The sequence below is a fragment of the Heloderma suspectum genome, chromosome 10 (assembly GCF_057233095.1).
Source record: "Heloderma suspectum isolate Gila_16-S chromosome 10, 16-S_ref, whole genome shotgun sequence".
NCBI lineage: Eukaryota > Metazoa > Chordata > Lepidosauria > Squamata > Helodermatidae > Heloderma > Heloderma suspectum.
This window is the reverse complement of record NC_139467.1, coordinates 19,983,668-20,011,146: the sequence shown is the minus strand read 5'-3', so window position 1 is coordinate 20,011,146 and position 27,479 is coordinate 19,983,668. Positions and strand designations below refer to the sequence as shown.

At 44.7% G+C, this 27,479-nt stretch overlaps 1 protein-coding gene across 6 annotated transcripts; it reads left to right on the top strand.

Moving 5' to 3' along the window:
• Positions 1-186: 186 nt before the first annotated feature.
• Positions 187-21,724, top strand: LOC146337908 (sushi, nidogen and EGF-like domain-containing protein 1). Of its 6 annotated transcripts, none has more exons than XM_084814378.1 (8): positions 187-898; positions 1,539-1,743; positions 13,388-13,423; positions 13,966-14,096; positions 14,664-14,945; positions 16,233-16,370; positions 19,539-19,708; positions 21,562-21,724. In XM_084814378.1, the coding sequence occupies exons 2-8, from the start codon at positions 1,707-1,709 to the stop codon at positions 21,563-21,565; spliced, it is 798 nt and encodes a 265-aa protein (XP_084670504.1). In that variant the 5' UTR covers positions 187-898; positions 1,539-1,706; the 3' UTR covers positions 21,566-21,724. The 6 variants fall into 6 exon arrangements, with proteins under 6 accessions (XP_084670504.1, XP_084670505.1, XP_084670507.1 ...); XM_084814379.1 differs by having other exon boundaries at positions 730-835; XM_084814381.1 differs by lacking the exon at positions 187-898 and adding an exon at positions 963-1,002.
• Positions 21,725-27,479: the final 5,755 nt, after the last annotated feature.

Genomic DNA, 27,479 nt, shown 5'->3' with positions numbered 1-27,479 from the left:
TTATATCGAGTCAGACCATGGGTCCATCTAGCCCAGCATTGTTGACACTGACTGGCAGCAATGGCTCTCCAAGGTCAGGCAGGATTCTTTCCAAGCCCTACCTGGAGACACCAGGGATTGAACCTGGGACCTTCTGCATGCAAGCATGTGCTCTCCCACAGAGCTCAGCCTTTCCGCTTGGTGCCCAGGGTAACCACCCAGCTCCTCTGCCCCCAAGTTCAGCCCTGCTCATGGCTCCACTTAGCAAAAGAGCAGCAGTGTAGAGGCACAAATTTGTATCACACATGGGGGTAGAGAAGGAGGGAAGAGAGCCTTCTATTTAAGTCCAGTTCAACTCTGGCACAAAGGTATATGGGGGAAAACACATTTGTGGGAAGGGGGGAACCACCTCATGAATGTTTCCAAAATATATGAGGAAGTATATTATCGGACAGAGAAAAATACCGGTGATAGCGTAGAAGGACCATATAGGACAGGAAGGAAAAGTAAGCATTGTCTAAATATACCAAATAGCAGGTTAGACAATATTTTGGGGGCTGCACTCACCTCTTCCTCACCTAACAAGAAAGCAGGACATCTACAGATTTGGAGGTGATGAAGAAGCTGAAGTCTCCTCACCTAACGAGGAAGCAGAACATCTACAGATTTGGAGGTGACGAGGAAGCTGAAGTCTCCTCACCTAACGAGGAAGCAGGACATCTACAGATTCGGATGTGATGAGGAAGCTGAAGTCTCCTCAGCTAGCAAGGAAGCAGGACATCTACAGATTTGGAGGTGATGAGGAAGCTGAAGTCTCCTCACCTAATGAGGAAGCAGAACATCTACAGATTAGGAGGTGATGAGGAAACTGAAATCTCTTGATCTGCTAACTTCCTGCTTCCTCACTGGGGCTGCTGAGGTGAGCAAGGAGGTGGACAGCAGAAGTGTGTGTGTGTGGGGGGGGGGGAATCCCAAGCAGGGGTGCAGAGGAGGAGGCAATCCCAAGCAAGGATAGTGAGAAAGGTGCATAGTGGCTAAGCAAGGTGGGTGAGGGTGGTAGGGGATAGTGGTCGGGAGTCAGTGGAGAAAAGCTCAAGAGGGTCTGGCAGGCACACTCAGGGGACTTGGCAGGTGTTTGTGTGGCTGTGTGGCTGACCCCTGCCATATACTTTATTATGGTATGAATAAAATGGGCGGGGCGGAGGGGGAATATAGAAGCAGTCCAGAAAACTGTAAGCCAGTTTGTTTCCCTAATGAAACAAGAGCAGCAGCAGGAGCATAGTGCAAAAATGATAGGAAAGAGAATTTCAAGTTGACTTCATGATAGCCAGCAAGCCTATGGGCCACTCCTGGCAAGCCAGCAGCCAGCTTATGCCAGTGTAACATTCACTTAACATAGTAGGGACTCTATTTGCTCCCATCACAAGATTTGAGGATAAAACAAAAGCACACTCAAATAAAAGACAGAAAGGAGCAGCCCAACCAGACGTACAGTACCTTCAGCATCCAGTTATTGGTCTGTATTAATTAATTAAATGATTTACATTCCACCTTTCAAGATACCGATCTTTCTAAGGCAGCTTCCAAGCAGCATCAAAAGACATTAATAAAATCACAATAAACGATATCCAAACGGAACAACTCCACTGTGGAACTGGTGGTCGCTCTTCCGGCTGCAACAGGGAGAAGCAAGCACCTGATGTTCTCTCCTGGAATCTTCCCCATAGATGATCCTCCCTCCCTCACCACCGGTGCAGCAGCAAGGCAAGTGGCATATGTGGGTGGGTGGGAGTGGGAGAGGGGGACAAAGAAGCTCTTCTCTGGCTAGGATTAAAATCCAAGCTGGAGAAGGATTGTGATGATCACCTTTGTATTTAAAGAGTCAGAGTTTGCATTCTGAGTCTGGAATTTGCAAACTTTGCACAGCATCTCTACTTTGAAGTGTGTGTGTGGGGGGGGGGGGATTTGGTGATGTCTTTTAAATTTTTTGTTAGTATGTGCATGCCTTCATCAGACTTCTGTTTCTATGACTCTCAGCCCCTTTCCCAACTCCCTAGTGGTTAAACCTGAGTGCAGAGCAAATGCATCATACTAGCACACAAGCATGTCTATATGATACATGAGCATGTGCACATGCATTAGCACTGAGGTACTATCAAGTAAGGCTGTGCAGGGACCCCCCGATCCGACTCGGAAGCCGCTTCGTGGCTTTGAAGGCAGACCTGATTGGGCTTGGGCCGATTTGGGGGGGACCCGACCTGACTTGGCCCCAAACTTGAAGCAGGATTTGGATGGCCAAACCCTGCTTTGTATCCCCCCCTGACACCCCCACGCAAACCCCCAGCTCTTTACCTTGCCACCGCCTCCTCCGTCACCACTGCCTCCTCTGCCACTGCCACCTCCTCCACTGCCGCCTTCTCCTCCTCCACCACCACCGTCATCACCGCCACCAGCAACTGAGGCCTGGACATGTGCTGGCTCTCACTGCAGGGAGTTGCCATTTTTAAAATGGCAACTTCCAGGAACTTCCATTTTTAAAATTAAAAATTTTAAAAATGGCAACTCCCTGCAATAAAAGCTGGTGGTGGCAATGATGGTGGTGGAGGAGGAGGAGGAGGCAGCAGAGGAGGAGGAGGAGGAAGAGGAAGAGAAGGCAGTGGCGGCAGAGCCAGCTTTAGCAGCAACAGCAATGATGGCAGTGGAGGCAGTGGCAATGGAGGAGGCAGAGGCGATGGAGAAGGCAGAGGCGGCAGAATTGGGCAGCTCAGGTAAGGACCTGGAGGCGCTGGCACAGCTGAGCTAGGGGAGCTGAAGCTCTGAAGTGCACTGAGCACTTTGGAGAGCCCCCGACCCACTTCGGATCACTTCGTGCCCCCTCTGCTTTGCCTCGGAAGGGGCTCAAAGTGACCCGAAGCAGCCCGCTTCGACTCGGGCTTCAGGCCTCGAGCTAAAGCAGTGCACAGCCCTACTAACAAGTGCCATTTCAAGTGTACTGCATAAGAGCCAGCAATCCTCTATTCCACTCCTGGCTTGGCAAACGTATGCCAGTGTCACATTGGCATGACTCCACTGTGGATCTGATGGTCGCTCACCCTGGCGGCGGCGGAAGGGGGGATGCTCCAGCTAGAACAGGAAGGAACATCTGGTGTTCTTTTTGTCCGCCTCCCTTCCCTCATGGAATCCTTCCCATAGAGCAATTGGTAGTAGACAGGCTTGTGATGGGCAGGCCTGTAGCCAGCCTAAAAGTTGTGGGGGTAGGCCAAAAAAGTAGGGGGCAATTCAACTGGTTCGTGGGCCTTTTAAAGACAAAATTGTAACTGCTTTTTTTAATTGTTTGTAAAAAAGAAAGAAAGAAAGAATTGGGGGGGGGCAATTTTGGAGGGACAGGAGCCTCCTAGTGCACCTCTGGCTACACGCCCAGTGATGGGGGCAGGGGGCAGGGGTTGGCTAGACAATCAGGCTGGAGCAAACCCTGAGTGCTTCTCTCATGGCAACATCGCTGAATCCCACCAATCACGGGATGTCATGGATTAAGTCCACACAGGGTGATGTGCCCACAATGTGATGTGATGAACACCAGCATCAGATACAAAGATACCACAGTGTCTTCCACTCCATGAACCACTGTGCCTAGTCAGCAAGAACTCAGCATCTGCCAGCTATCAGGATGGGGCTTGAAACTTCCTTATGTGAAAAATAATTATGCCCATGGGAAACTAGCATGTCAGGGAGAAAGATGCCAGACTAGGCTTTTCCCCAAGGTGCCCTGTTTTGTTTTGCTTTTAAAGTGAAGGAGATTGCAAATATCTGACCACCTGTTCATTGTGAATTTTTTGTGAATTTTGTGAATTTCATTGTGAATTTTTTTGTGAATTGTGAATTTTGTGAATTTCATTGTGAATTTTTTGTGAATTGTGAATTTTGTGAATTTCATTGTGAATTTTTTGTGAATTGTGAATTTTGTGAATTTCATTGTGAATTTTTTGTGAATTGTGAATTTTGTGAATTTCATTATGAATTTTTTGTGAATTGTGAACTTTGTGAATTTCATTGTGAATTTTTTGTGAATTGTGAATTTTGTGAATTTCATTGTAAATTTTTTGTTAATTGTGAATTTTGTGAATTTCATTGTGAATTTTTTGTGAATTGTGAATTTTGTGAATTTCATTGTGAATTTTTTTTTATTTAAGCACATCTATCAGCTGTCACTCAGTTTCACACATCCATCTCCATTTATCCCCTTTTATTTCTTTCATCCTCCCTGCTTTCTGGTATGCCACACCAGATGTCTGGAACAGTTGAACCCTCCTTATCAAATGAAATGTCTTTCAAACAACATCAGAACATAAGAACATGAGAAGAGCCATGCTGGATCAGACCAAAGGTCCATCTAATCCAGCACTCTCTTCACATAGCAGCCAACCAGCTGTTGACCAGGAAGCCACAAGCAGGGTATGAGCGGAACAGCACCCTCCCACCCATGTTCCCCAGCAACTGATGTACATAGCCTCACTGCCTCTGGTACTGGAGGTCATAGACACCAAGACTAGTAGCCATTGATAGCCTTTTCCTCCAGGAATTTGTCCAACACCCTTTTAAAGCTATCCAAATTGGTAGCCATCACTACATCCTGTGGTAGCAAATTTCATAGTTAAACTATGTGCTGTGTGAAGAAGTCTTTCCTTTGATCTGTCCTGAACCTCCTACCAATCAGCTTCATAGAATGATCCCAGGTTCTAGTATTTTGAGAGAGGGAGAAAAATGTCTCCCTATCCACATTCTCCACACCATGCAGAATTTTGTACACCTCTATCATGTCTCCACTTACCCTCCTTTTTTCCAAGTTAAACAATCCCAGCTGTTGTAACCTTGTAACCTGAGAGCCAGTATGGTGTAGTGGCAAGAGTGTTGGACTGGGAGCTGGGAGATCTGGGTTCTAGTCCCCACTCGGCCATGGAAGCTCACTGGGTGACTTTGGGCCAGTCACACACTCTCAGCCCAACCTACCTCACAGGGTTGTTGTTGTGAGGATAAAATGGAGAGGAGGAGGATAATGTAAGCCGCCTTGGGTTCCTTGCAAGAGGAATAAAGGCGGGATATAAATGCAATAATAAATAAATAAATAAATAAATAAATAAATAAATAAATACCTTCTCTCATAGGGGAGATGCTCCAGCCTCTTTATCATTTTAGTTCCCCTTTTTGGCACTTTTTCCAGCTTGCATATATATATATATATATATATATATGCAACATATATATGGTGAGTGTGTGTGTGTGTGTGTGTCTGTGCGTGCATATATTATATATATATATATATATATATATATATATATGGTGTGGTGACCAGAACTGTACACAGTATTCCAAGTGTGGTTGCACCATTGATTTGTATAGGAGCTGTATAGTATTGGCAGTTGTATTCTCAATTCCTTTTCTAATTATGCCTAACATGGAGTTTGCCTTCTTTACAGCAGCCGGCCACTGGGTTGACATCTTCATTGAGCTGTCCACCACAATCCCAGGATCTCTTTTCTGGTCGGTCACCGCTAGCTCAAATCTCATCAGGTTATACTTGAGGTTGGGATTTTTTGCCCCAACGTGCATCACTTTACACTTGCTTACATTGATTCGCATTTGCCATATAGATGCCCATTCTCCCAGTTTGGAAAGATCCTTTTGGAGCTATTCATAATCCCTTTTGTTTTAGCCACCCTAAATAATTTGGTGTCATCCACAACCTTGGCCACTTCACTGCTCATTTCTAATTCCAGATCATTTATGAGCAGGTTGAAAAGCGTTGGTCCTAATTAAGGATGGACGAAAGTCCCTTACCTGGTCCCGCAGCTGTGTTCGGGGGGGGGAGGTGCTCCGTTTCTTCCCCCAAAATTCAGGCTGGGGAGGAGGTGCCCCACCACTCCCGGCCGAAATTCAGGCCAGGGGGGAGGCGCCCCATCCCTCACTGCTGAAATTCAGGCCGGGGGGGAGTGCCCCATCTCCCCGGCTGCGAAATAAAAAAGTAAATTGAAAAAAAAAAGTGATAGGCTATGTAACGATTTACGTAGCCTATCACGGCTGACTTTGGAAAAAAAAAAGTGCGTACGCAAATGGCGGCGCCCATGGACGCCGCCATTTGCGTTCCTTATTTGGGCAGGGGTAGTCTACGTAAAGATTTACGTAGACTACGGCGAAAATAAGGACAACGCTATTTGCGTTGCCCTTATTTTTGCCGTAGTCTACGTAAATGTTTACGTAGACTACCCCTGCCCAAATAAGGAACGCAAATGGCGGTACCCATGGGCACCGCCATTTGCGTACGCGCTTTTTTCTTTTTTTTTCAAAGTCAGCCGTGATAGGCTACGTAAAGATTTATGTAGCCTATCACGGCTGACTTTGAAAATCTAGCCGTGATAGGCTACGTAAATCGTTATGTAGCCTATCACGCTGTTGTTGTTTTTTTTACTTTACGGGGAAATGGCAGCGGCAGCAGCCGGTCAGAAGACCGGCTGCCACTGCCGCCACCGCCGAAACGCCGCCGAAACGCCACCGGGACCCGCCACCGAGAGGGACATTCGACAGAGGTAAGTCCCATCCCGGGGGGGGGTGTGGCGGGGGGGTGGCGGAGAATTTCACCACCAATTTTGGGGGGCCGAATGCTTTGGCATTCAGCCTCCCAGAGATTCGTGGAGAAATTCTCCGCCATCCCTAGTCCTAATACAGATCTCTGTGGGACCCCACTCTTTACTTCCCTCCATTCAGAGAATTCACCATTTATTCCTACTGTCAGCTTTCTGTTCTTTAATCAGTTATTGATCCATAAGAGGACCTCTTGTTCCATGACTGCTAAGTTTGCTCAGGAGTCTTTAGTGAGGGACTTTGTCAAAAGCCTTTTGGAAGTCCAAGTAAACAAAGTCTACTGGATCACCCCTGTCTACACTCTCAAAGAACTCTAAAAGGTTAGTGAGACAGGACTTATCTTTGTGGAAGCCATGTTGATTCTTTTTCAGCAGGGCTTGTCCTTCTATATGCTTACTAATTTTATCTTTAATAATGACTTCAACCAATTTACCCAGAACAGATCTTAAGCTAACCGGGCTGTAATTTCCAAATCCCCCCAGATCTCTTTTTGAAAATTGGTGTTACATTGGCCATCTTCCAGTCCCTTGGTATAGAGGCTGATCGTAGGGACACGTTGCATATTTTGGTTAGAAGATCAACAATTTCATATCTGAGTTCTTTGAGAACTCTAGGATGGATATCATCTGGGGCCAGTGATTTATTTGCTTTCAGTTTATCAATGCGGTTGAGAACTTCATATTTTGTCACCACTATTTGCCTCAATTTCAAAACATCAGTTCAGGCACAGGTATCTGTCCTATCTGCAGTGAAGACAGACGAAAAGAAATCATTCAGCTTCTCTACAATCTCCTTGTCCTCCTTCTGCAATCTTTCTTTAACTCCATTGTCATCCAACAGTCCAACTGCCTCCCTAGCTGGTTTTCTGCTTCTGATATGGTTAAAGAATTCTTTATTATTGGCCTTGATGTTGTTAGCGATATGCTCTTCAAAATGCTTTATGTATGTATGTATGTATGTATTACATTTATATCCCACCATTTTTCCTCTTTAAGAAACCCAAGGCAGCGTACATAATCCTCCTCCTCTCCATTTTATCCTCATAACAACAACCCTGTGAGGTAGGTTGGGCTGAGAGTCTGTGACTGGCCCAAAGTCACCCAGTAAGCTTCCATGGCCGAGTGGGGACTAGAACTCGGATCTCCCAGCTCCCAGTCCAATGCTCTCATCACTACACCACACTGGCTGTCTTTTTGCATCTCTTATTGCCTGCTTGCGTCACCTTTGTGCAAACCTGTGCTCCCTTTTGTTTTCCTCACTTGGGCAAGACTTCAGTTTTCTGAAGGAAGCTCTCTTTTCTCTAACAGCTCCCTTGTTAACCATGCCAGTGACCTCTTGGACTTGGTGCTACCTTTCCTAACCTGTGGTATATATTTTAGCTGGGCTTCTATTACTGTGATTTTTAGTAATTTCCAAGCATTTTGAAGGGATTTAATCCTCTTGATTCCCCCTTTTAACTGCCTTTTCACCAGTTCCCTAATTTTAGAGAAGTTTCCTCTTTTGAAGTCAAATGTGACTGTTTTGGATTTCCTGGGCAATTATCCACCTAAATATATATTACATCTGATAGCACTGTGATCACTGTTTCCAAGTAGTTCAACAACATTTACATCTCGTCCTGAATGACACCACTTAGGATTAAATCCAACGTAGCCTCCTCTCTGGTTGGTTCCATGACCAACTTTTCTAAAGCACAATTGTTTAGGACATCAAGAAATTTAACCTCTTTGTCATGGCTAGAACATGCATTTATCCAATCAATGTGGGGGTAATTGAAGTCGCCCATTATTACAACAATTCCTTGTTTGGAGGCCTCAGTGATTTTGTTTTCAGTCTCAAGTTCTCTCTGAGCATTCTGGTCTGGGGGACGATAGCACATTCCTAGCACTAAATTAGTTTTGGAGTTTGGTATTGTCACCCACAGCGCATCTGTGAAAGAGCCTACCCCCTTTAGGTGTTCTAGTCCTGTTGACACTATGCCCTCTTTGATGTACAGGGCATCACCTCCCCCATTATGCCCTTCCCTGTCCTTCCTATAGAGTTTATATCCAGAGATGATCATATCCCACTGGTTCTCTTTGCTCCACCAGGTTTCTGTAATGCCCGCTAGATCCAGTTTTTCCTTTAAAATCAAGCACTCCAACTCTCCCATTTTGTCTTGGAGGCTTCTGGCATTTGCATAAAAACACCTATGCATGGTACCCCAGATGCCTCTGGCATGTGCATCTTTTACTATGGGACATTGGCCACTTTTACTGGCTAGTTTGTTCTACCATGTACTCCTGGCCTATTTCCTCCCCTTCTACATTTGGGCACTCAAAAACATTTTCATCCTCATCCCTTTGGGATGATTTAACCTGAACTGGACGCTTCCCAGCTCCTGTCAGCTTTCCCCCAGGGTTTGGTTTAAAAGCTGCTCTGCCACCCTTTTTATGTTTAGCACCAGCAGTCTGGTTCCATTTTAATTCAAGTGGAGTCACTCCCTCTTGTACAGGCCCAGCTTGTCCCAAAACATTCCCCAGTGCCTAACAAATCTGCACCCCTCATCCCTGCACCCCCATCTCATCCACATATTGAGACTCCTCAACTTCACCTGTCTAGCTGGCCCTGCATGTGGAACATGTAGCATTTCAGAGAAAGTCACCTTGGTGGTCCTGGATTTCAACCTCCTACCTAGCAATCAAAATTTGGCTTCCTGGACCTCATAACTACGTTTCCCCACATCCTCGGTACCAACATGGACCACGACCACTGACTCCACCCCAGCACTATCTACTAGGCTATCTAGATGGAGCGTGATATCTGCAACCTTTGCACCAGGCAATTCACCATGCGGTTTACATGCCCATATGTGTCTAATGATCGTATCTCCCACTACCATAAGACCCCCTTCCCTCGGAGGCACATCCTCAGTGCAAGAGGATATTTGTTCATCTTCTGAGGAATGGGTCCCTCCTAAGGGATCGTTTCCCTCTTCCTCAGAATGGTGCCCTCTTTCCCTGAGACCCACATTCTCCATGACAGCAGAGGAGCTGTCACCCTGGGAGTGGGACACAGCTAATAGGTCCCTGAAGGTCTCATCCACCATCCTCTCTTCCTCTCTTAGCTTCTCCAGGTCAGCAACCTTGGCCTCAAGGGAACAAACTTGTTCCTTGGGAGCCAGGAGCTCATTACACCAAGCACCCACCCACAACTTCCATCCAGCAGGTAGACAGTCGTACATGTGGCACTCTGCAATACACTGGATAGCCCACACTCCCTGCTGGCTTCTCAAGTGCATCCTTCAAGATCCACTTACACAACCAAGCCTTTCTTGAACACTACCCTAGCGACTCCCCATAGGCAATCTGACTCTCCTCCCTCTCATAATCACTGCTTCTCTTCTGTTTAATGCCCGCACGATCCCTCAGTCACCACTCACCCTTGTCCATCAAAAGTCAATAATATGCCCTCTGACTAGGCCCTTGTCACTTTGACATTCTGAACAAAAGGGAGAACCCTCTTGGTGCCAAGTTTGTTTGCCTATCTGCACAGTTGTGAACATTTCCTGGTTGCTCTGATTATACCCAAGAGGCTATCCTGCCCACATCTCACGGTTTGGATCCGTTTCTCACAAAAGGTGTGCAAAGAAATTCAATACGATTAAAATGTTGAACTGGCTTGCTGTTTGGCTAATGTCCTTTTCCCTTGATGAGAAATGTTTGCTCTCTGGTGTGGGAAGAAGGGCTGTGCCTGTTTGTGTATGCATGCATGTGTAGATATATATGTGTGTGTGTTAGATCCAGCCCTACACATGCTTTCTGGTGTGGATGCACAACAGCTGATGCAGAAGGCATCACAGGCCTCTCTCAAACACACTTACACACATTAGGTCAAGTAAAACCGAGCACCCACTATGAAGACTCTCTGTGCCTTTCTTCTCCTGGCAGTGGGTAAGTAGAGTACACAAAAACCCGGCTTTTACTATAGCCTGTTTTCTCTGTAAATGGCACATCAAGCCTGATTTCAGCTTATTTAGGTTATTGAAAAGGAGGTTAGGGTTTGTGTGACAATAATCCACTAACCCTGCCTCCATTGGGAAAAAAGGAAATGAAATGTGTTTTGTTTAACACTTATACTGTGCCTTTCAATTAAAAATGTATGAGGTGGTTTACGATAATATTGGGTTGGATCCAGACTTCAAGTGGATCCACTGAAATCAATGGGACTTAAGTCATGACTAACTTCAGTTCCATTTACTCTGGTATGTCTGCTCTAAACATGACCAAGTCTGGATCCAACCCTTTGTTTGTTTGTTTGTTTTGTTGTTTTAAATAATTGCAACCAATATGATTAAATGCAAATAAAACAAAGTACAAGTAGCTATCAGGAGACATGATAGAGGTGTACAAAATTATGCATGGTATGGAGAATGTGGATAGGAAGACTTTTTCTCCCCTCTCCTAATACTAGAACCTGAGGTCAACCCATAAAACTGATTGGTGGGAGATTCAGGACAGATAAAAGGAAGGACTTCTTCACATAGTGTATAGTTAAGCTATGGAATTCACTACCACAAGATGTAGTGAAGGCCACCAATTTGGATGGCTTTAAAAGGGGGTTGGACAAATTCCTGGAGGAGAAGGCTATCAATGGCTACTAGGCTTGAGGGCTATGCACACCTCCAGTATCAGAGGCAGTATGCCTATGTACAGCAGTTGCACTTGGGTGAGAGGGTGCTGTTGCACTCATGTCCTGCTTGTGGTTTCCTGGTTGACAGCTGGTTGGCCACTTTGTGAACAAAATGCTGGACTAGATGGACCCTTGGTCTGATCCAGCAGGGCTCCTCTTATGCTTTTATGATCTTAAAGGATTCATTAGTCCACTAGAAGGAGGTAGTGTAAGAACTGGTGTCTGTATATTTAAGTCTGAGAAATTCAAGTAAGAAATAAGAAACATGACATCTATCATAAAAATGGTAAGATTACGTATTTTACTGGAATGATTTCCACTTTGCATGAGAATGCATGTATTTCTGTTCTGCAGAACTCTTTATCAGGCACAATGGAATGGAAAGTACACCTTTCGCAATATATGAAGTCAGTCTGACTTCTCATTGCATAGACTGGGCCGCCCAACCGTGCAAGGCCTTTTTACCTACTATGGTTCTAAGGAGGCCATAGAGAGAGCAGCATGCTGTGGCCTGGACTGCATACATCTGTCTGTGTGGGGCTTGTGGATGGGTGTTGTTGTCTTCCTGCAGGAGTCAGCCGAAATGGCATACTGGCTCCTTTCTCATTCTGGGGCCTGCGGATGCTACAAAAAGTGCTGACATGCGTGCATGAGGAAAGCCTCGTGCTTCCACTATAATGAGGAACCCAGGCAGGCAAGATGCACATGCTCATCTGAAACATGTACATTTCCCCCTGCATTGAGTTCTCCTTTTGACATTGCAGTGGAAATACAAAAGGAAGCTGCTGGTGTTCCTTATAACATCTCTGAATATGACTTGATTTTGATTGATAGATTGATGAGGTTTATGTCCTGCCTATTGATGGAATGATCCTCAAGATAGGTTACAACAGATTATATATATATATATATATATATATATATATATATATATGAATGAATATGAGGGGGGTGGCTCCGATTTTGGTGAGGCTGTGAATCCATTATGGGTTTCAGTCACTGCCAGCCAAGACCTCTAGAGAAGCTATCCAAGATGTTGAACCCTATTACCAAAATAGGTTCAGCACCTTGGATAGCTTCTTTAGAATTCTGGCTGGTTGTGCCTGAAACTCAGAATGGAAGCACAGCCCCACTGAAATTGGAGCCACCAGCCACCACTGGATGAATAGATAGATAGATAGATAGATAGATAGATAGATAGATAGATAGATAACCACCCACATATACAAATCCCCAAACCCACACGACCCAGCAACCCTTTGTCCCCTGACTGATGGATAAGGCCGGAGTATGCTTCCCTTCAGCTCTGCAGTCCCAGGGCAACCGGAAGTTGGAGCTGAGGGTTCATTCTGGCTGGGAGGTGGACCAAAGCTCCTTACAGCAGCTGTTTCTTTGGCCAATAGAGGAGGCCAGGCTGGTCTTTCCCTGCCATGACATCCTTCCTTGGAGGCAGGGGTGCAGTGCAGCTGCCCAGTGGGCCTCATCCCCATCCTCATCCACTTTGCAGTTTTAGGGAACTCTTGGTTGTGACATCAGTAATTTCTACATGTTATGTTAATTGCATACTGTGTAGCTGAGTTGATTCTTTTTTTCTTTCTTTTTTAACTTTGGAGTAAGTGCATGTGGCCCCGATTGGGATCACGACCAGTGTGCACCAGAAAGGGAGGAATAGATCTCCCATACCCATTTGCTTTCTGAAATTCCATGCCACCCCCATCATGGAGGGATTAAAAAAAAAAAAGCTTTTCCATTGGAAGCTTTTTTGCCCCTGTTTTAATCCCTGCATTGTGTGTGTGTGTGTGGGGGGAATTTTAGGAAGCAAATAGGTGTGGGGGAGGGATGGTTTAATCCCCACCTCCTGGTGTGTACTGGTCCCAATCCAAATCAGGGCCACACACACTTACTCTAAAGTAAAAAATGAAAAAGAAAAATAGGCTGAGCTACCCAGTAGACAATCAATGTGATGTGTAGTTTGACCCACTGCAATTCTGTGGATCAGTGGAACTCAGTGGGAGCTTCTGGTATTAAAATAAACAACAGTGTGTGTGTTTGTGTAAAAACCTGTTACAGTCCTGATTCCCTCTTTATTGCTGCATTTTAGGATTGGTGCTGACTTCTCCTGTTGAGAACCCAAAAGGTAAGGTGAAGTTGACTTGAGGCCTTGAATTTGGGCTGAGGAATTCTTTAGGATCAAAGAATGGTGCATACCATGCTTATACGGCAGTGAAATAGTTGGGGGAGGCTGATCCCAGGAAAAACAAGGCCCCTGGTGGCTTCTTCCATGATACTATAGTGGAAGTAGGATTCCTAGGTGTTTCTGTAAAAGATTATTGAGTAAAAAAATAATAATGGTGGTATTACTTCTCTCTCAGATTTGAGCCTTATTCAAGTGTTCTGAACCTGAATAGAGCAAATGCCTGAGGAGAAGCAGTGTTCCAACCCTGTCTCCCCTGGTTGTTGTATTTGTTGCCCTCAACTCATGGAGGGTGACAGTCTGAACAGGAGACTTTCTGAGGACCAGGCCTAGTGATGTTACTGGGCAGCTCATTCCACTTTGGGGTTTGAGGGGGTATGGCCTGGCCCCACACAACACACTACACTCCCTCCTCAAAATGGCCTTTTGTAAAACAAGTTGCTTTATGGCCATAACAAAGGTGTTCTCTCCTACTCCTACTCTAGAAAAGTTACTCTATCCTTACGGGACAGACCAAGGTGACAGAAAGAACCCCAGGTCAGATGATGGGACATCTCCAGAGATCCCCATTACGGTTCCCTTCACCTTCTATGGCAAGGATTACCGCAGTCTCTACGTACGTAATATCTAGCCAGAACGAACCCTCACATTTCTTTACCAGGAGGAAAGATCATCTGCCTCCCCCTTTATAAACCTCAGCCCTTGGTTTCTGCATAACTGTCAGAAGAGAGAAGATATGGAAGTGCTCTGAAGAAATGAACATGGTGGGTGCAGCTGGAACCTTGGCAGTAAGCACCCTTGCCATGCAGCAGGCCTGCCAGACTAAATGTTAAAAAGGCGTTTTTTTTAAAAAAAGAAGGCGGCTATGCAATTGTAGGTGTTGGCCCCAGTATGTGGCTGCCCATGCTGGGTGCTGGCACTGCACCTGCGACACACACATGCACACACGTCATCTGCCAGTACTGTCACCTCTGATGGCTGTGTACCCCCTCCAGGCTGTGGGGCCTAGGCCTGTGCCCCAAAGTCTAGCCACTGAATTGGCCCTTCTTCCTGGTATGGAAGCTTCCCTTTTTTTACTGTTTCACAGCATCTGTGCCAAAGGCAATTTTGGTTTGTCTACCTGCCTGCCTGCCTGCCTGCCTGCCTACTGTCATTCTCATCTTCTTCTATCCCCTTTCTTCAGGTGAACAACAATGGTGTGGTCTCCTTTGGTGTAAATGTCTCACAGTACACGCCTGACCCTTTCCCCCTGGATGGCGGATGCCCCTTTGTAGCCCCGTATTGGGGAGATGTCGACAATAGTAAACGGGGAGATGTCTTCTGGAGGCAGACTCAAGATCCAACGGTGCTTAGTCGCTGCACTGCAGACATCAATCAGTACTTCCCTGAGATCCCTTTCACAGCTGTCTGGGCCTTCATTGCTACCTGGGATCGTGTGCCCTTCTTCGGATCTCTTTCAAAGAAGGTAGGCCTCTCATTGAGCTGCACCCCATTGCGCTGCACCCTTTAACTGTTCTCCCAAGCACATGGGAGTGGGTTTTCTGTGAGAGGTGGCATCCATCATGCTGGGAGGATGTGAACATTGCCCAAACACTTGGGAGAGGCACTAGTGCTATGGGGAAGACCCACACCAGCAAATATGGTGGCCACTTCCACATCTCCAAAAAGAGAAAATGTCCAACCCCCCTCCCAAGACAAATGAGGATACAGATTTGCATAGAATTTGTAAACACTAATTTATGCATATAGATGCAAATGTAGAAACATGCTCTATCATCTCCAAAGAATTGCAACACATCTCACCAATGTGGGAAAGTCTGTGACCAGGTGACCTGTGTCCCTGCTTCTCAGTTTGCTGTCCAGGTCCTAACGGTAGATGGGCAACTTTAAGTCCCCATCCCACACTCTTGTCTTAGATTTCATAGAACAGTATAGTATAGAATAGTAGGGTTGGAAGGGGCCTACGAGGCCATCTGGTTTCTTTAAACCAGACTTGGACTGGACAGCCCTTGAAATGGAGGACGCCTTCCAATAGAGGATGGTCTCTAACACCATTTCAAATAGAGGTCTACCCTCTGTAAAGCAGAGCACATGGCCACCCAAGGTCTTGCCTGCTAGAACACAACGCATGACATGACTTCATCATGCTGTCGATTTCCATGCCGCAGATGCACATCGTTAGTCACAACTAACTTAATATCATTGATTTCAATGGGTCTACTCTAAGTATGACTAAGTTGCTATCCAAGCCTTCATTCTTCAAGGTTCTCTCTCATTTTGGTGTCCATGAAGTGAGCCTTGAAAACATGTTCCAGAGCAAATCCCTGGTGAGCCATGTCCCAAACCGAACTCTAGGGTTTCTCCACTCAAGTTATCAGAGTTGAAAAAGAGTGACCGAGGGATGCAGGGAACACTCTGACTTTCCTCTGAACCTCAATGTGCATTGCTCACTGGTGCCATTACAGGGTTCCTCTGTTCACTCCACATACTGCTATAGGAAAAATGCCTGTTTGGTCTCTTCGCTACAGCCTTCCCAAAACCAGTGCCGTCCTGGTGTGTTGGACCACGACTCCCATCAGCTCCATCCAGCATGGAAATTCTAGTCCAACATGTCGGGAAGGCACCAGGTTGACGAACTTTGTGTGACGCTGCAGGCTGAGCTGCTGAACTGAAGATGCCAGTGCCCTGAAAGATGGTCCTTGTATGCTTGTAATTGCTGCACAGCCATATGTCCCTTGCCTTCTTCCTTCAGGTTAACACCTTCCAGGCTGTCTTGACCACTGATAAGAACATAGCTTTCATCATGCTGAACTATGCTGATATCCAATGGACCACAGGGATAGGAAGTGGAGGGGATCTTCTGACAGGCCTCGGGGGAATTCCGGCACAGGTACCTCTGGATAGATCTTCCATGATACAGCAAATGTCACCCTAGGCAGTTCTGGATCAAGGGATCAAAGCAACAAAGAGCTTATGCTTCTTCTTTCATAGCAATGTCAAGTCCCCATGTGAATAAAACTTTCATTTAGGGTATAGCTATGGGACAGGGGTGGGCCTGTTTTGACCTACAACTCTCATCACCCCTCACAATTGGCTGTGCTGGTTTGGGCTGATAGAAGTTGCAGGCCAAAACATCTAGAGGGCCACAAGCTGACCTGCTATATAGGGCACTTCACAGTAAGATCCAGAGGGTGCCTTGTACACATATGGTCCAGTTCTGCTATTGAAACTAAGCAAGTCAGGCTGTCTACGCTGTTGGATGGACGAGAGACCATCTGGGAGTCATGCATAAGCTGCCATGCTATTATTAGAAACAGAAGACTATAAATGTAAAAAGGAAAAGGAAAATGAGGCAGCCAAAAATGCCACATAGCCAGTTCAACAAATTAATATTTCCATTCACTGTGATTTCCTGAATTTCAAAAACATGCAGTGCAATACAATACAAAACCTGCAGAAACTTTAGATAGGAACACCACATAGGAACAAAGCGAGCTGCTTTATCCTGATGCAGACCACTGGTACATCTAGCCCAGTACTGTCCACACTGCCTGGCAGCCACTCTCCAGGGTTTCAGGCAGGATTCTTTCCTAGCCCTTCCTGAAGAAGCCAGGGATTGAACCTGGAACCTTCTGCATGCAAAGCACATGTTCTACCACTGACCTACAGCCCCTCCCTTAAATATTTTATTGATGTTTTAAAATGGAATGCACTCATTTATACCATATGATGTCCAAAAATCCATTAAAACATGGCATGTCTTTTCCTTGCTGTCTTGCTATAGTTTCTTCCAAGTTTTATGCAGTATTTTATCACAGTTTTATACTGTATTATTTGTATATCCCTTGGAAATTTCTTTTTAATGTAAGTAATTAATAAATATTGGTAATTAAATGAATAAATATAATACATGAGTTGTATCCAGATTAGTCATACTCAAAGTAAACCTATTGAAATGAATGTGACTTGAGTTAGTAATACGTTAGCAAGGCCCGCTGATTTCAATGAGTCAACTCTGAGAATGATTAAATCTGGATACAACCCATAAAATGTTATATAATGTTATATAATACACAAGAAGCTAGCAAACTCAGTAAAATTGCAGGTGAGGTTCAACAAAGGTAGGAAATGCTCAACTATATGAAAGATGTTCTATCAAATCTGTTTAATTTTTTATTGAAGATTTACTTAGATGAGAACATCTGGATGTGATATTAATCAGTATAAGACTCTTTTCATATTTTCATCAATTTAGCACTTTTGATGGATGGATTTAAGAATTTGGGGTCAGATTTTTTTTAATACTTTGAAGCTGCAGCCCTATACACATTTATCCAGGAGTAAATTCCATTGAAATCAGTGAGGCTTATGAATGAGTAGATACATACGGGACTGAACAGCAAATTTGTTAATGCATCATATGCAATTTTATGACCTGCTCTGTTAATTAAGAGTACGTGGGTGAATATCCTTCAATCACAGTTTGAGGGCTAATAAATCTATTTAATTATTTGTAGCAAACCCCCGACCCATGCACGACTGATGACACCTCGATAACATCAGCTCAAAAAGCTGGCCCTGTCTGCAACTGTGGCAAAGATTGCCACAGTCCTAATTGCTGTTATCTTTTTTTTCTTTCTCCTGGCTATTTAGTGTAGGTTAGCCTGGGCATCATGTACTCTGTGCTAACAACAACAATCAAATTTCTGCACCAAGGTAGCCCAGATCCAGTGACAAGAGAATTGGATTGCGCCACCTGTATACGTTATGTAAATAAAAAAGGAATTTGGTAGAATTCTTCTTACTTTGCACAATTTTCTCTGCAGTTTTTAAAAACCTTTTTTGTTTAATTTATTCTGCTTCTGCTAGTCACGGGGAAGAATAACGAGCTGTACAGCACATGGTTTTGCTGCCCACTCAAGAGTGGAAATCTTATTCAGTAACTCTTTTGGCTTCTGGGATTCACAAAGCTTTGCTTGCACATTTTTCATAAAGCATGCTTGCAACAATATGGGCTAGAAAGATATGTGTGTGTGGGGGGGGGTAATCTGAAAGCAAACAAGCAAGCAAGCAAGCTGAGATTCTGAGTAAGCTGAATTCTGTGGTCAGTACCACATCTTGTGACTGGTATAAGTTTCAGAGCCATTTCACAGCAGGCACACATCTCCCTGGCTATTGTCCAATGTGCTTTCTGGGCCACCAGGTGTAGAAGGTTCATCTAGGCATTTCCAATATGTAAAAAAAGAAAAAAAAAAAGTCCTCTCTTGAAAATACTGTTGTAGATCTTCCACCAACTACATACAACATGCATATTTGCCCCTATTAGAGCTGGGAATATCAGCATGGTTTGAGCTGGTAGAGGTTCTCCAAGTTCCACCTCAAAGCCCCATCCATCTCATTCCCAAATGTGATCTGTTGTTGGTGTTGTTCAAACAGGAACAGTGCACTTTTTGTTGCACATTTTTTTAAAGTGCGTACCCAAATGCACTATTTCCTCCCACTGACTAAAGCATGAAAATGCTTCTTTCTTCTTCTTTTTTCCAAAATGCACATTTTAAAAAGTGCATGTTTTTCTAACAAGTGCATTTTGCAAACATGATCATATGCTTGGGAATATGAATTTTGCCTGTAAAATGGTCTTGTGTTCACATTTGAGGATGCAAACGGGGTAAATTCTGATGTTTAATGAACTGAAACAAAATTCTCGCACATCTTTAGCCCTGATCCATTGTCCTGGATCAAGTTGTTCTTGTTTATTTTTATTACCTGCCTTTTCTCCAAGAAGCTTAGGCCAACATGCATGATTCACCAGCCCACCTCCCATCTGTTTTGCAGACAGAATGCGCATATCAAGGGAAAGGGTTACAAACATGAAATTGCTTTTCTACATGTGCAAACATGCATCTAATCCCCACTGCAAAAAAGGGTCAATCCAAACATTCTACCATGAATGCATGTGAACATGTAGAACATGAGATGCACAGGGCATAAGGTTTGCTGTGCTATAGGATTGGAGAATACATGAGCTTTTTTTTTTTTTCTTTGTGTGTTCTCCCAGGCTGGATTTGACAGTGGAGACAAAAAGAATTATTACAACATCCCGGGTTCCCGCACCTCTGAAATCCTCAACATTGCAGCAACCAGCAATGTGAATGTCGCTGGGAGATGGGTGTTCCAAGTGGATGAATTTGTGATGGGTGTCACCACAGAGAAAAATGATTGCTTGATGTAAGTAAGCACCAAGTCATCTCTGACCTCAGCTCCTTTGCAAATTATATCTGTGAATAGTAACCAGGACCTCAAAGCCCTCTGCATTTTTGTCAAAAGAAATTTGTATTGCATTTTTTTAAAAAAATCACATGCATACACTGCTCTTTATTCACAGGAAGCTGCCTATATTAGATCAAAAACTGGCAGCATCTCTTCAGGGTCTCAGGTAGAGGTCTTTCCCATGAACTGCTACCTGATCCTTTTACCTGGAGATATCAGGGATTGAACCTGGGACCTTCTACATGCAAAAAACATGTGCTTGACCATTGAGCTATGATCCCTCCCATCACTCCTATTCCTGACAGGCAAATCCAAAACACAGTGAAATTGAAGCATCTGAATTTGAAGCCATTGTAGATTCATTGGACATCAATCCACTGGCAATTTCTCTTGTGCAACCCCATTAAAATGAACCAGACATATGAGAGAACATGCTGTGTGATATGTCCAGTTTGTTTCAAAGTAGCAAATGTTTGTATTTTGCATAATTGCAAAAAAAGAAAGAAAAAAGAATTGCATAATTTATTTTAGGTTTTAATAGTCTTGGGGAGGGGCAGCATATGATTGCAGGTTGTTGAAGCCCCATCTGAACCACAGAAAATATTATTCAGGTGCCCCATTTGGGTCTCAAGATTGCTGCAGGCATGGCCTGCATACCTCCAAGCATACGTTCATAACCATAAGAGCTAGAAACTTCTTTTTTAAAAAAAATGAAAGCAGAGATTCCCAGGAAGCTGAATTCTGCACAATTTCTGCTCTCCACAGAATTGTGATATATACAAAGCCAAGCAGAAATCCAAGAATTTTGGCTGAATTCTTTGCAATGAATTTCCCCTTGGAAATGCAGAAAGAAAACCAGGGCAACCAAATCTGGGAGCAAAAGCAGAAATTTCAGCCTTCCACCTTCCTGCCCCTCCTCTCTCTCTCTCTCTCTCTCTCTCTCTTTTTTTTTTTTTTCATTTCCCCCATTGCTATTGCAAGACAGGGAAAAAGAAGTATGAAAGGCATCTGCCCCATCTAGCATGAGAGTTGTAGTCCCAAAATTCTGGAGGCCACCAAGTTGGGGAAGGCTACCCTAGGCAAAATGATACTTGCTTTTTCCAGGAACATCCTTGCACTCCTGGCTGTGCACTCCAAAGCCAACCTGGGGACCATAGGAAACGCCAATGGAGGTTTTTCCCATTCTTAACAGTGAAGTGGATCACAATTGGGGCTAGTCCACCCTAGAAGCAAGGATACCATGGCTTTATTTGTCTCACCTTCTAAGAACCGGAATCTTTCCTGACGTCCTTCCTTAAGGCAGGATTTACCTGGTTGTGTATGATGGGTAAAAACTTCCAGGGGAAGAGCTATGTTTGTCTGTTGCAGCAAAGACCACAGAAACGTAGCACCTCAAAGACTTGCGAAGTTATTATGGCATGGAGCTTTTGTACACTAGAGTACATTTCATCAGATGCATTGATGAAGCAGACTCTAGCCCAGGAGAGCTCATGCTGCTGTTTTTTGTGCTGAGTAAGAATTTCTCCAGGTGACCAAGCAGAACACCAGAAGATGGCTTGTTTTTTTTGTGTGTTTTTTTTTCCAAGCTGTCAGTGTGCCATTAGTGGCTTAAAATCCTATGTACGTCTACTGAGAAGTAAGCCCCATTGATTTCCATGGGACTTACTCCCAGGTAATTGTGTATAGGATTCCACCTTTAATGTGTGGACTGGGGGAGGCTGTTAAACATGGGTGTGAGCTGATGAAATGGCTGTGGGAAGTGGGGGTCCCATCTCCTTTCCAGTGCTGATTTTGCCATCTCTTTTCACCAGGTGAGACCTCTTCAAAATCAGAGGACCCCCTTCTCATCCACCAGCTTCAAGACAGGATCTGCTCAAATCCTTGCAAACATCCCTCTGCTGCCCCCTACAGGCAGGGAGGCTTCTGGAGCCACAGTTCATTGTAGTGTAGCAGTAAATGATTGTGCACACGTTGCTTCTGTCCCTTGTCCTTTTCCTGGGTAACAGAAGCTGGGCGTGTTGTCTGATGAAGGCAAAAAAGAATGTGTGTGTGTGTGTGCGTGTGTGCGTGTGTGCACACTTTTCATGAACAGGGGGGTTCTGAGCCTTCTACATGGAAAGCATGTTCTCTGAACTTTGCTCCCCTAACCACAGATATGTGGGGGCATAATAACCCAATAGTAAGGATGCGCTTTGCACACGCTGAGAACACTCTTCTTTTATTATTGCTGGTAGAGTTCTTACCTCTTCTCCCACCCCCCGCCCCCAGCAGAGCTCCTATACCAAACTTCCCCAACCTGGTGCCCTCCAAATGTTTTGGACTTCAACTCCCAACAACCCCAGCCAGCATGGCTAATGATCAGGAATGCTGGGAGTTGCCCAAAACATCTGAAGGGCACCAGGTTGGGGAAGGCTGCCCTATGCCTTTAACAGAAGCCTCACTGGCCGGAAGTCAGAGGATGGAGCTTTCGTCCCTACATTTCCCCTAGGATGGGGAAAGCTGCACCTGTTGAGCTTCTGCCCATTGTGCAGGGCAGATAATGCCAATTTGAAACAGGTAGATGTCCCAGTTCCTTCCAGGTATGAACCCTGGCTTTGAAAACTGGTTCCAGGTCCCTTTGGAAACCGTGGACTCACATTCTTATACTTCAGCTGAACTGATGTCGCCTCTGTGTGTGTTTTTAATGCAATGAACGTGCTAACATTTACACTGCAGATCCTGTAGAGATTAAACAGGATGTACAAGTGGTGTGTGAAGAAGGCCAGAAACAAGCTGCATAACATAAATATGAACCACACCTCACAGGTTTGAAGCCAGACATTGGTGATTATGATGTCAGACACCACTGATGTGCTAGAATTCTGTACCCAGTTTTCCCGTGCCTCTGTTAGGTGAAGTTTGATGGCAATGTAGAAAGTGACATTATGAGGTAAATGTCTGTTAAAGAAAGCATCTAAGGAGCTCAAAAAGCAAGAAGTGTCTCAATGAAACTAGCAAATTTTCCTCTGGGTTGTGGGAGAGATGAGGTAAGGAACATGTCCATAGGGTATCTCTTAAAGCATGGGTGAGCAACACATAAAAAAACAACAACAACAAAATGGCACTCTGTAGTGGCTACGGAGTGCTTAAAGGGTCAAATTCAGCTTACATACAAGCTCAGTTTAACTCATTTAGTGCTACTGAGTGTAACTGAGTGGTGTGCTGCTTTCTGCAGCAAGCCAGTGATTTTAAAATATTATTGATTGATTGATTTTCCGAGTGCAGCCCACAGGGGGATTGGGGGTGGTGGTGAGAGGGTGAAAATGGCTTGTGGATATCCCACAGTTTCCCATCCCTGTCCTAAAGTGACATTTTAAGGCCAATGGAAAGATTCCAGTGCGGGGAAAACATTTGGAATTAAAAGGAAACAGGGAGAGTCTCAGCCACATTATCAAAATTTCCCAGCCTGTCTCATACATCCTGACCCTATCCTTGTGCTATAAAACCTAGTGCTGTGCCAAAAATTTCTCCCACATCTTTTTTGACCATTCTCATTCAATCTGATAGAAAAGGAATTGCTTTTGAAAAGAAATTCAAAGGAGAAGAAATTTCAGAGAAATGCTCATGGGTTGGGTATGGGGTTCTTGTGCTTACTTTACTTATGACGTGACCATGGAACTTAATTTACTTACAAGGTGGCCATGGAGTGTACAGAGATTCATTGTAAAATAATCTCTGTGGCAGCCTGTAGCCCCCTCAGCTTTCCGCACTTCTATTAATGTCATCATGAGGGAGACATTGTGAGGCAATTCCTCCCATGGGGCTTTTTCAGTTCAGGAAGTGCAGGTGGCCTGGGAGGCTGCAGATGAACAGAAAGATGTATAATAGAGAGAGAGAAAAAACACACACAGCACCTTCAGCCACCTCGCAGTGATTAGGTGAGCTCAAAAACCAAAAGAAATCCAAAATTCTGCCTCAGAAAAGCAGATGTCTCAACATAGTTGATGCTGTTGCAACTTGCAGGAGCAGTGCAGTAAACCAAAAGCCCCGAGGAAAAAGGAAAGAACCTGTGCTACAACCCCTGCCAATAGTGAGCCCTATCTGTGAGAACCAGTTCTCCTCCCACAGGAGACAGTAGGTGAAATTGTCCCCTCAATTTCTCTGGCCACAAATAGGCTTGAGAATTTTGAGAGGCCATTTGCACACAGCTCTAATAAAAACCACAGTAGCATCCATCCACCACAAGACACCACATTTTGTGATCTACCTTGCCCAACATCTTCAACATTTCCTCATAGGGCTTGGTCACCAGGCTCCTTACCACTGTTGTCACCCAACTCTGGACATGTCCCAGTGTGTCAATATCCTTCTTAAACTGGTGTGCCCATAGGAAGCTGCCCTATACTGAGTCAGACCCTTGGTCCATCTAACCCAGTATTGTCGACACTGACTGGCAGTGGCTCTCCAGGGTTTCAGGCAGGATTCTTCCCTAACCCTACCTGGAGAAGCCAGGGATCAAATCTGGGACCTTCTGCATGTACAGCAGGTGCTCTACCACTAAGCTATGGCCCCTCTAACCAAGTGAAGTCCAAGGCCACATCTACATGGCACAGATTTAATTATTTGCTTGGTAGGAGCTGTGCAGTATTAGTGCTGCTGAAAAATTAACAACTGGGACAGTCGAGGGGAGGGTTACAGAGGCTTCCCAAGCTGGGAAGAGCAGAGAGCACAGAGCTGCGGAGGAGGGTGCATGACTACCATGTCGGACTTGCTTGCAAGTAGATCTTCATAACAAACCCTGCATACACATTTCTGAGGCGGGCAGGCAAGCAGGCAGCCACTGTCTCCGGAGACTGAGCTGGCGCTGAGAGTATGAAGTGCTTCTGAGTAGATGTTTATGAAAATCATCTGCCCTGGCACCCACCCTTGCTCAACTGTGCAGCTTCAAATCAACAGGTGTCCACCGTTTCTCAGCTGAGTTCCTTTGTAGCTGAACGTTTCCACTCTCAAGCTCGATACCTAACATGAGAGAGGCAGCGACGTGGAACAGAAGGCAATGAGTTACTTCCCAGTAGACATGTTTGCCCCTCTGCTCTACCCCCGCCCCAGGCTACTTTCCTTTCCACCCTTCAGCGCAGCTTCCACCAGCCCGCTTCTTCATGCCTCTGTAACTGCGAAGCTGCGAAGGAAGAGGGGCATCGCTACCGACGCTGCGATTTCAATCCGAAGAAGGGACAGACAGCTCAACCCCCTGCAGTGAACCTGAAGCAAGTGAAAACTTCACAGCAAATGGACTCTGAGAAGAAAACCTGGATTTCTCCATGAAAACCACGATTGGGCTGCAAAGCGGGGACTGCGTCATCTGTCGCAAAGATCTTCCCTTCGAAGCAGCACTGGGGCAAATGGTTCACATAGGTGGGGCCCAGGTGAAGTCTACTCCAGGTGAAGTCTGACAAAGCAGAATAGAGGGATACCATTATTTCTCATAATGAAGGTGCTATGCTGCTGTTAATATTTGTGAGACTGAATTATCCTTTTTAGCCACCACATCATACTGTTGACTCAAGTTTAGGCTGAGGTCTACTAAAATCCCAGTGTCCTCTTCACATGTTCTCCGGTTAAGCCAAGTATCACCCATCCTGTATTGGTGCATCTGATTTTTTTCTAGCTCAGTGCAGAACTTAACGCTGTTTGTTTGTTTGTTAAAATGGTAAAATGGTCTTTAAAATCCTTTTTAGATTGTACCTTGCAAAACTGATGGTGACCAGAAAGCCCCCCTCCACCCCCTGCCACTTTTAAAAGTGTATTTTGCAATTCTACTGTTATAGCACTATAGTTTTTTTTTTTCATTTAAATGGGTTTTCACTGATACATAATAATGTAATATCTGCATACACATAGCACACACACAATATAATGTAATATACACACATATACAACTAGAAAAAAAATAGCATGAATTAAAAGATTAAAAACATTAATCAATGGGGTGATAACATGGCACCCACCACAAAGCGTACTGAGCTTTGAACCGTCACTCAGTGACTCAGGTGAATTAGACCTTTGCCTTCTCCATCCACAGCAACTACATTCCACCCATTAGAGTGGACAGAATATAGCTGGACGTACACACAGGAAATGCACACACAGGAAAAGCACAATCGTGTGAAAAGTTAATTGCAATTCTTCTTGTGGCTTTCAGTGGGAAATGATTATTAGCACTGGGAGTCACCCATTTGGAAGCAGTCTAAGTGAGAGGGGAGGGTGGACGGGAACCCTGGTATTACAAAGTGAGCTGCTGATCTCAGCTTAAAGCAACATCTACACTGTAAATGTCTACAGTTACAGTTGATAGAAATGTAGCGATAATTTATTATTGATTGGCTGATATAAAATATTTCTAGGCTGCCTTGCAAGAACCCTCCTAAGGTGGCTTACAGCAATAAAATTATCTAATAAAAAAAAATGAGAGATTAGTAAACTGGTAAACAAAGACCAGCAGAAGACAAAACCTGCAACACAATTGCAGTTACAACAACCCAGAACAGATACAACAAAAAAGGGGGAAAGCCAGAGTAAACAAGTCAGTCTTTGGGGCCTTGCCTTTCTAAAAGCCTAAAATGATGGGATCTGACAGACCCCCGATGGCAATGCATTCCACAGGTGGGGCCACTGCAGAAAAGGCCCTTGTGCTCATCATATCATTATTCTCTTTTGTCAGATTTTGGGCTGGGCCTGTGGTCTGATGAAGGCAAGAAATGCCAGAATACTGTAATGCACTCTATGTGGGGTTGCCTTTGAAGAGGGTTCAGAAACTTCAGTTGGTGCAAAATATGTCCACCCAGATATCGGTAGATATCAGATGACACCAATATTGCGTCAGCTGTTCTAGTGGTCAATGTGTTTCCGATCAAGCCCAAATTCAAGCGCTGGTTTTAACCTTTAAAGCCTTAAGTGGCTTAGGCCCAAGTTACTTGAAGGACTGCCTTCTCCTGCATCATCCTGCCCACACTCTGAGGTCATCAGTAGAGGCCTTTCTCACCTGCCCACCACCAAGGGCAGTTAGGCCAGTGAGTGCAAGGGAGTGGCTTCCATCAGGCCACCTCTTTGCAGCTCTTCAGGAAAGCTCTGAAGGACCAGTTGTTTTTGATGGCCTTTTCATCGTCTGTGGGCTTCAGGTTTTATTGGTGTTATCTGTTTTTATAGCACTTTTGTTGAATATTGATTGATTGATTTCCTATTGTATTTGTTTTGCATAGTCTTATATTTTGTACGCTGCCTTCAGAGGGTTTTACCCTTAAAGGCAGCCTAAAAATCATTTAAATGGAAGGAAGGAAGGGAGGAAGGAAGGAAGGGAGACTGTTAGTGTGTGTTCAGTAGTAAGCTTATGAAGAGTGGTGTGCATTTTGGGATGCTGATGTACATCCCAGTCGGTCAACAGGAACTGCACACCTGAGTGTGCACCTCTTTGTAAGTAATACAGTGCAGATGGATAACATATAGGTTCAAATGCATTTAGTAGGTCATGGTTCTTGATATGCACATAGAATGGAATCCTGCAAGATGGGCAAGTATCTCCCATTTGTTAGGGAAATTACAGGCCCACAAGGGCTAGGAAATAGCTGGAGATATGTCTGGAAGGCAAGAGCCATTTTGGTAAAAGGGCACTTCTTCCTACCCACCTTTTAGCTAGGGATGATGTAATCTAAGTCTCTCTGAAGGAAACAAGGACAGACTGCAGTCTAAGAAA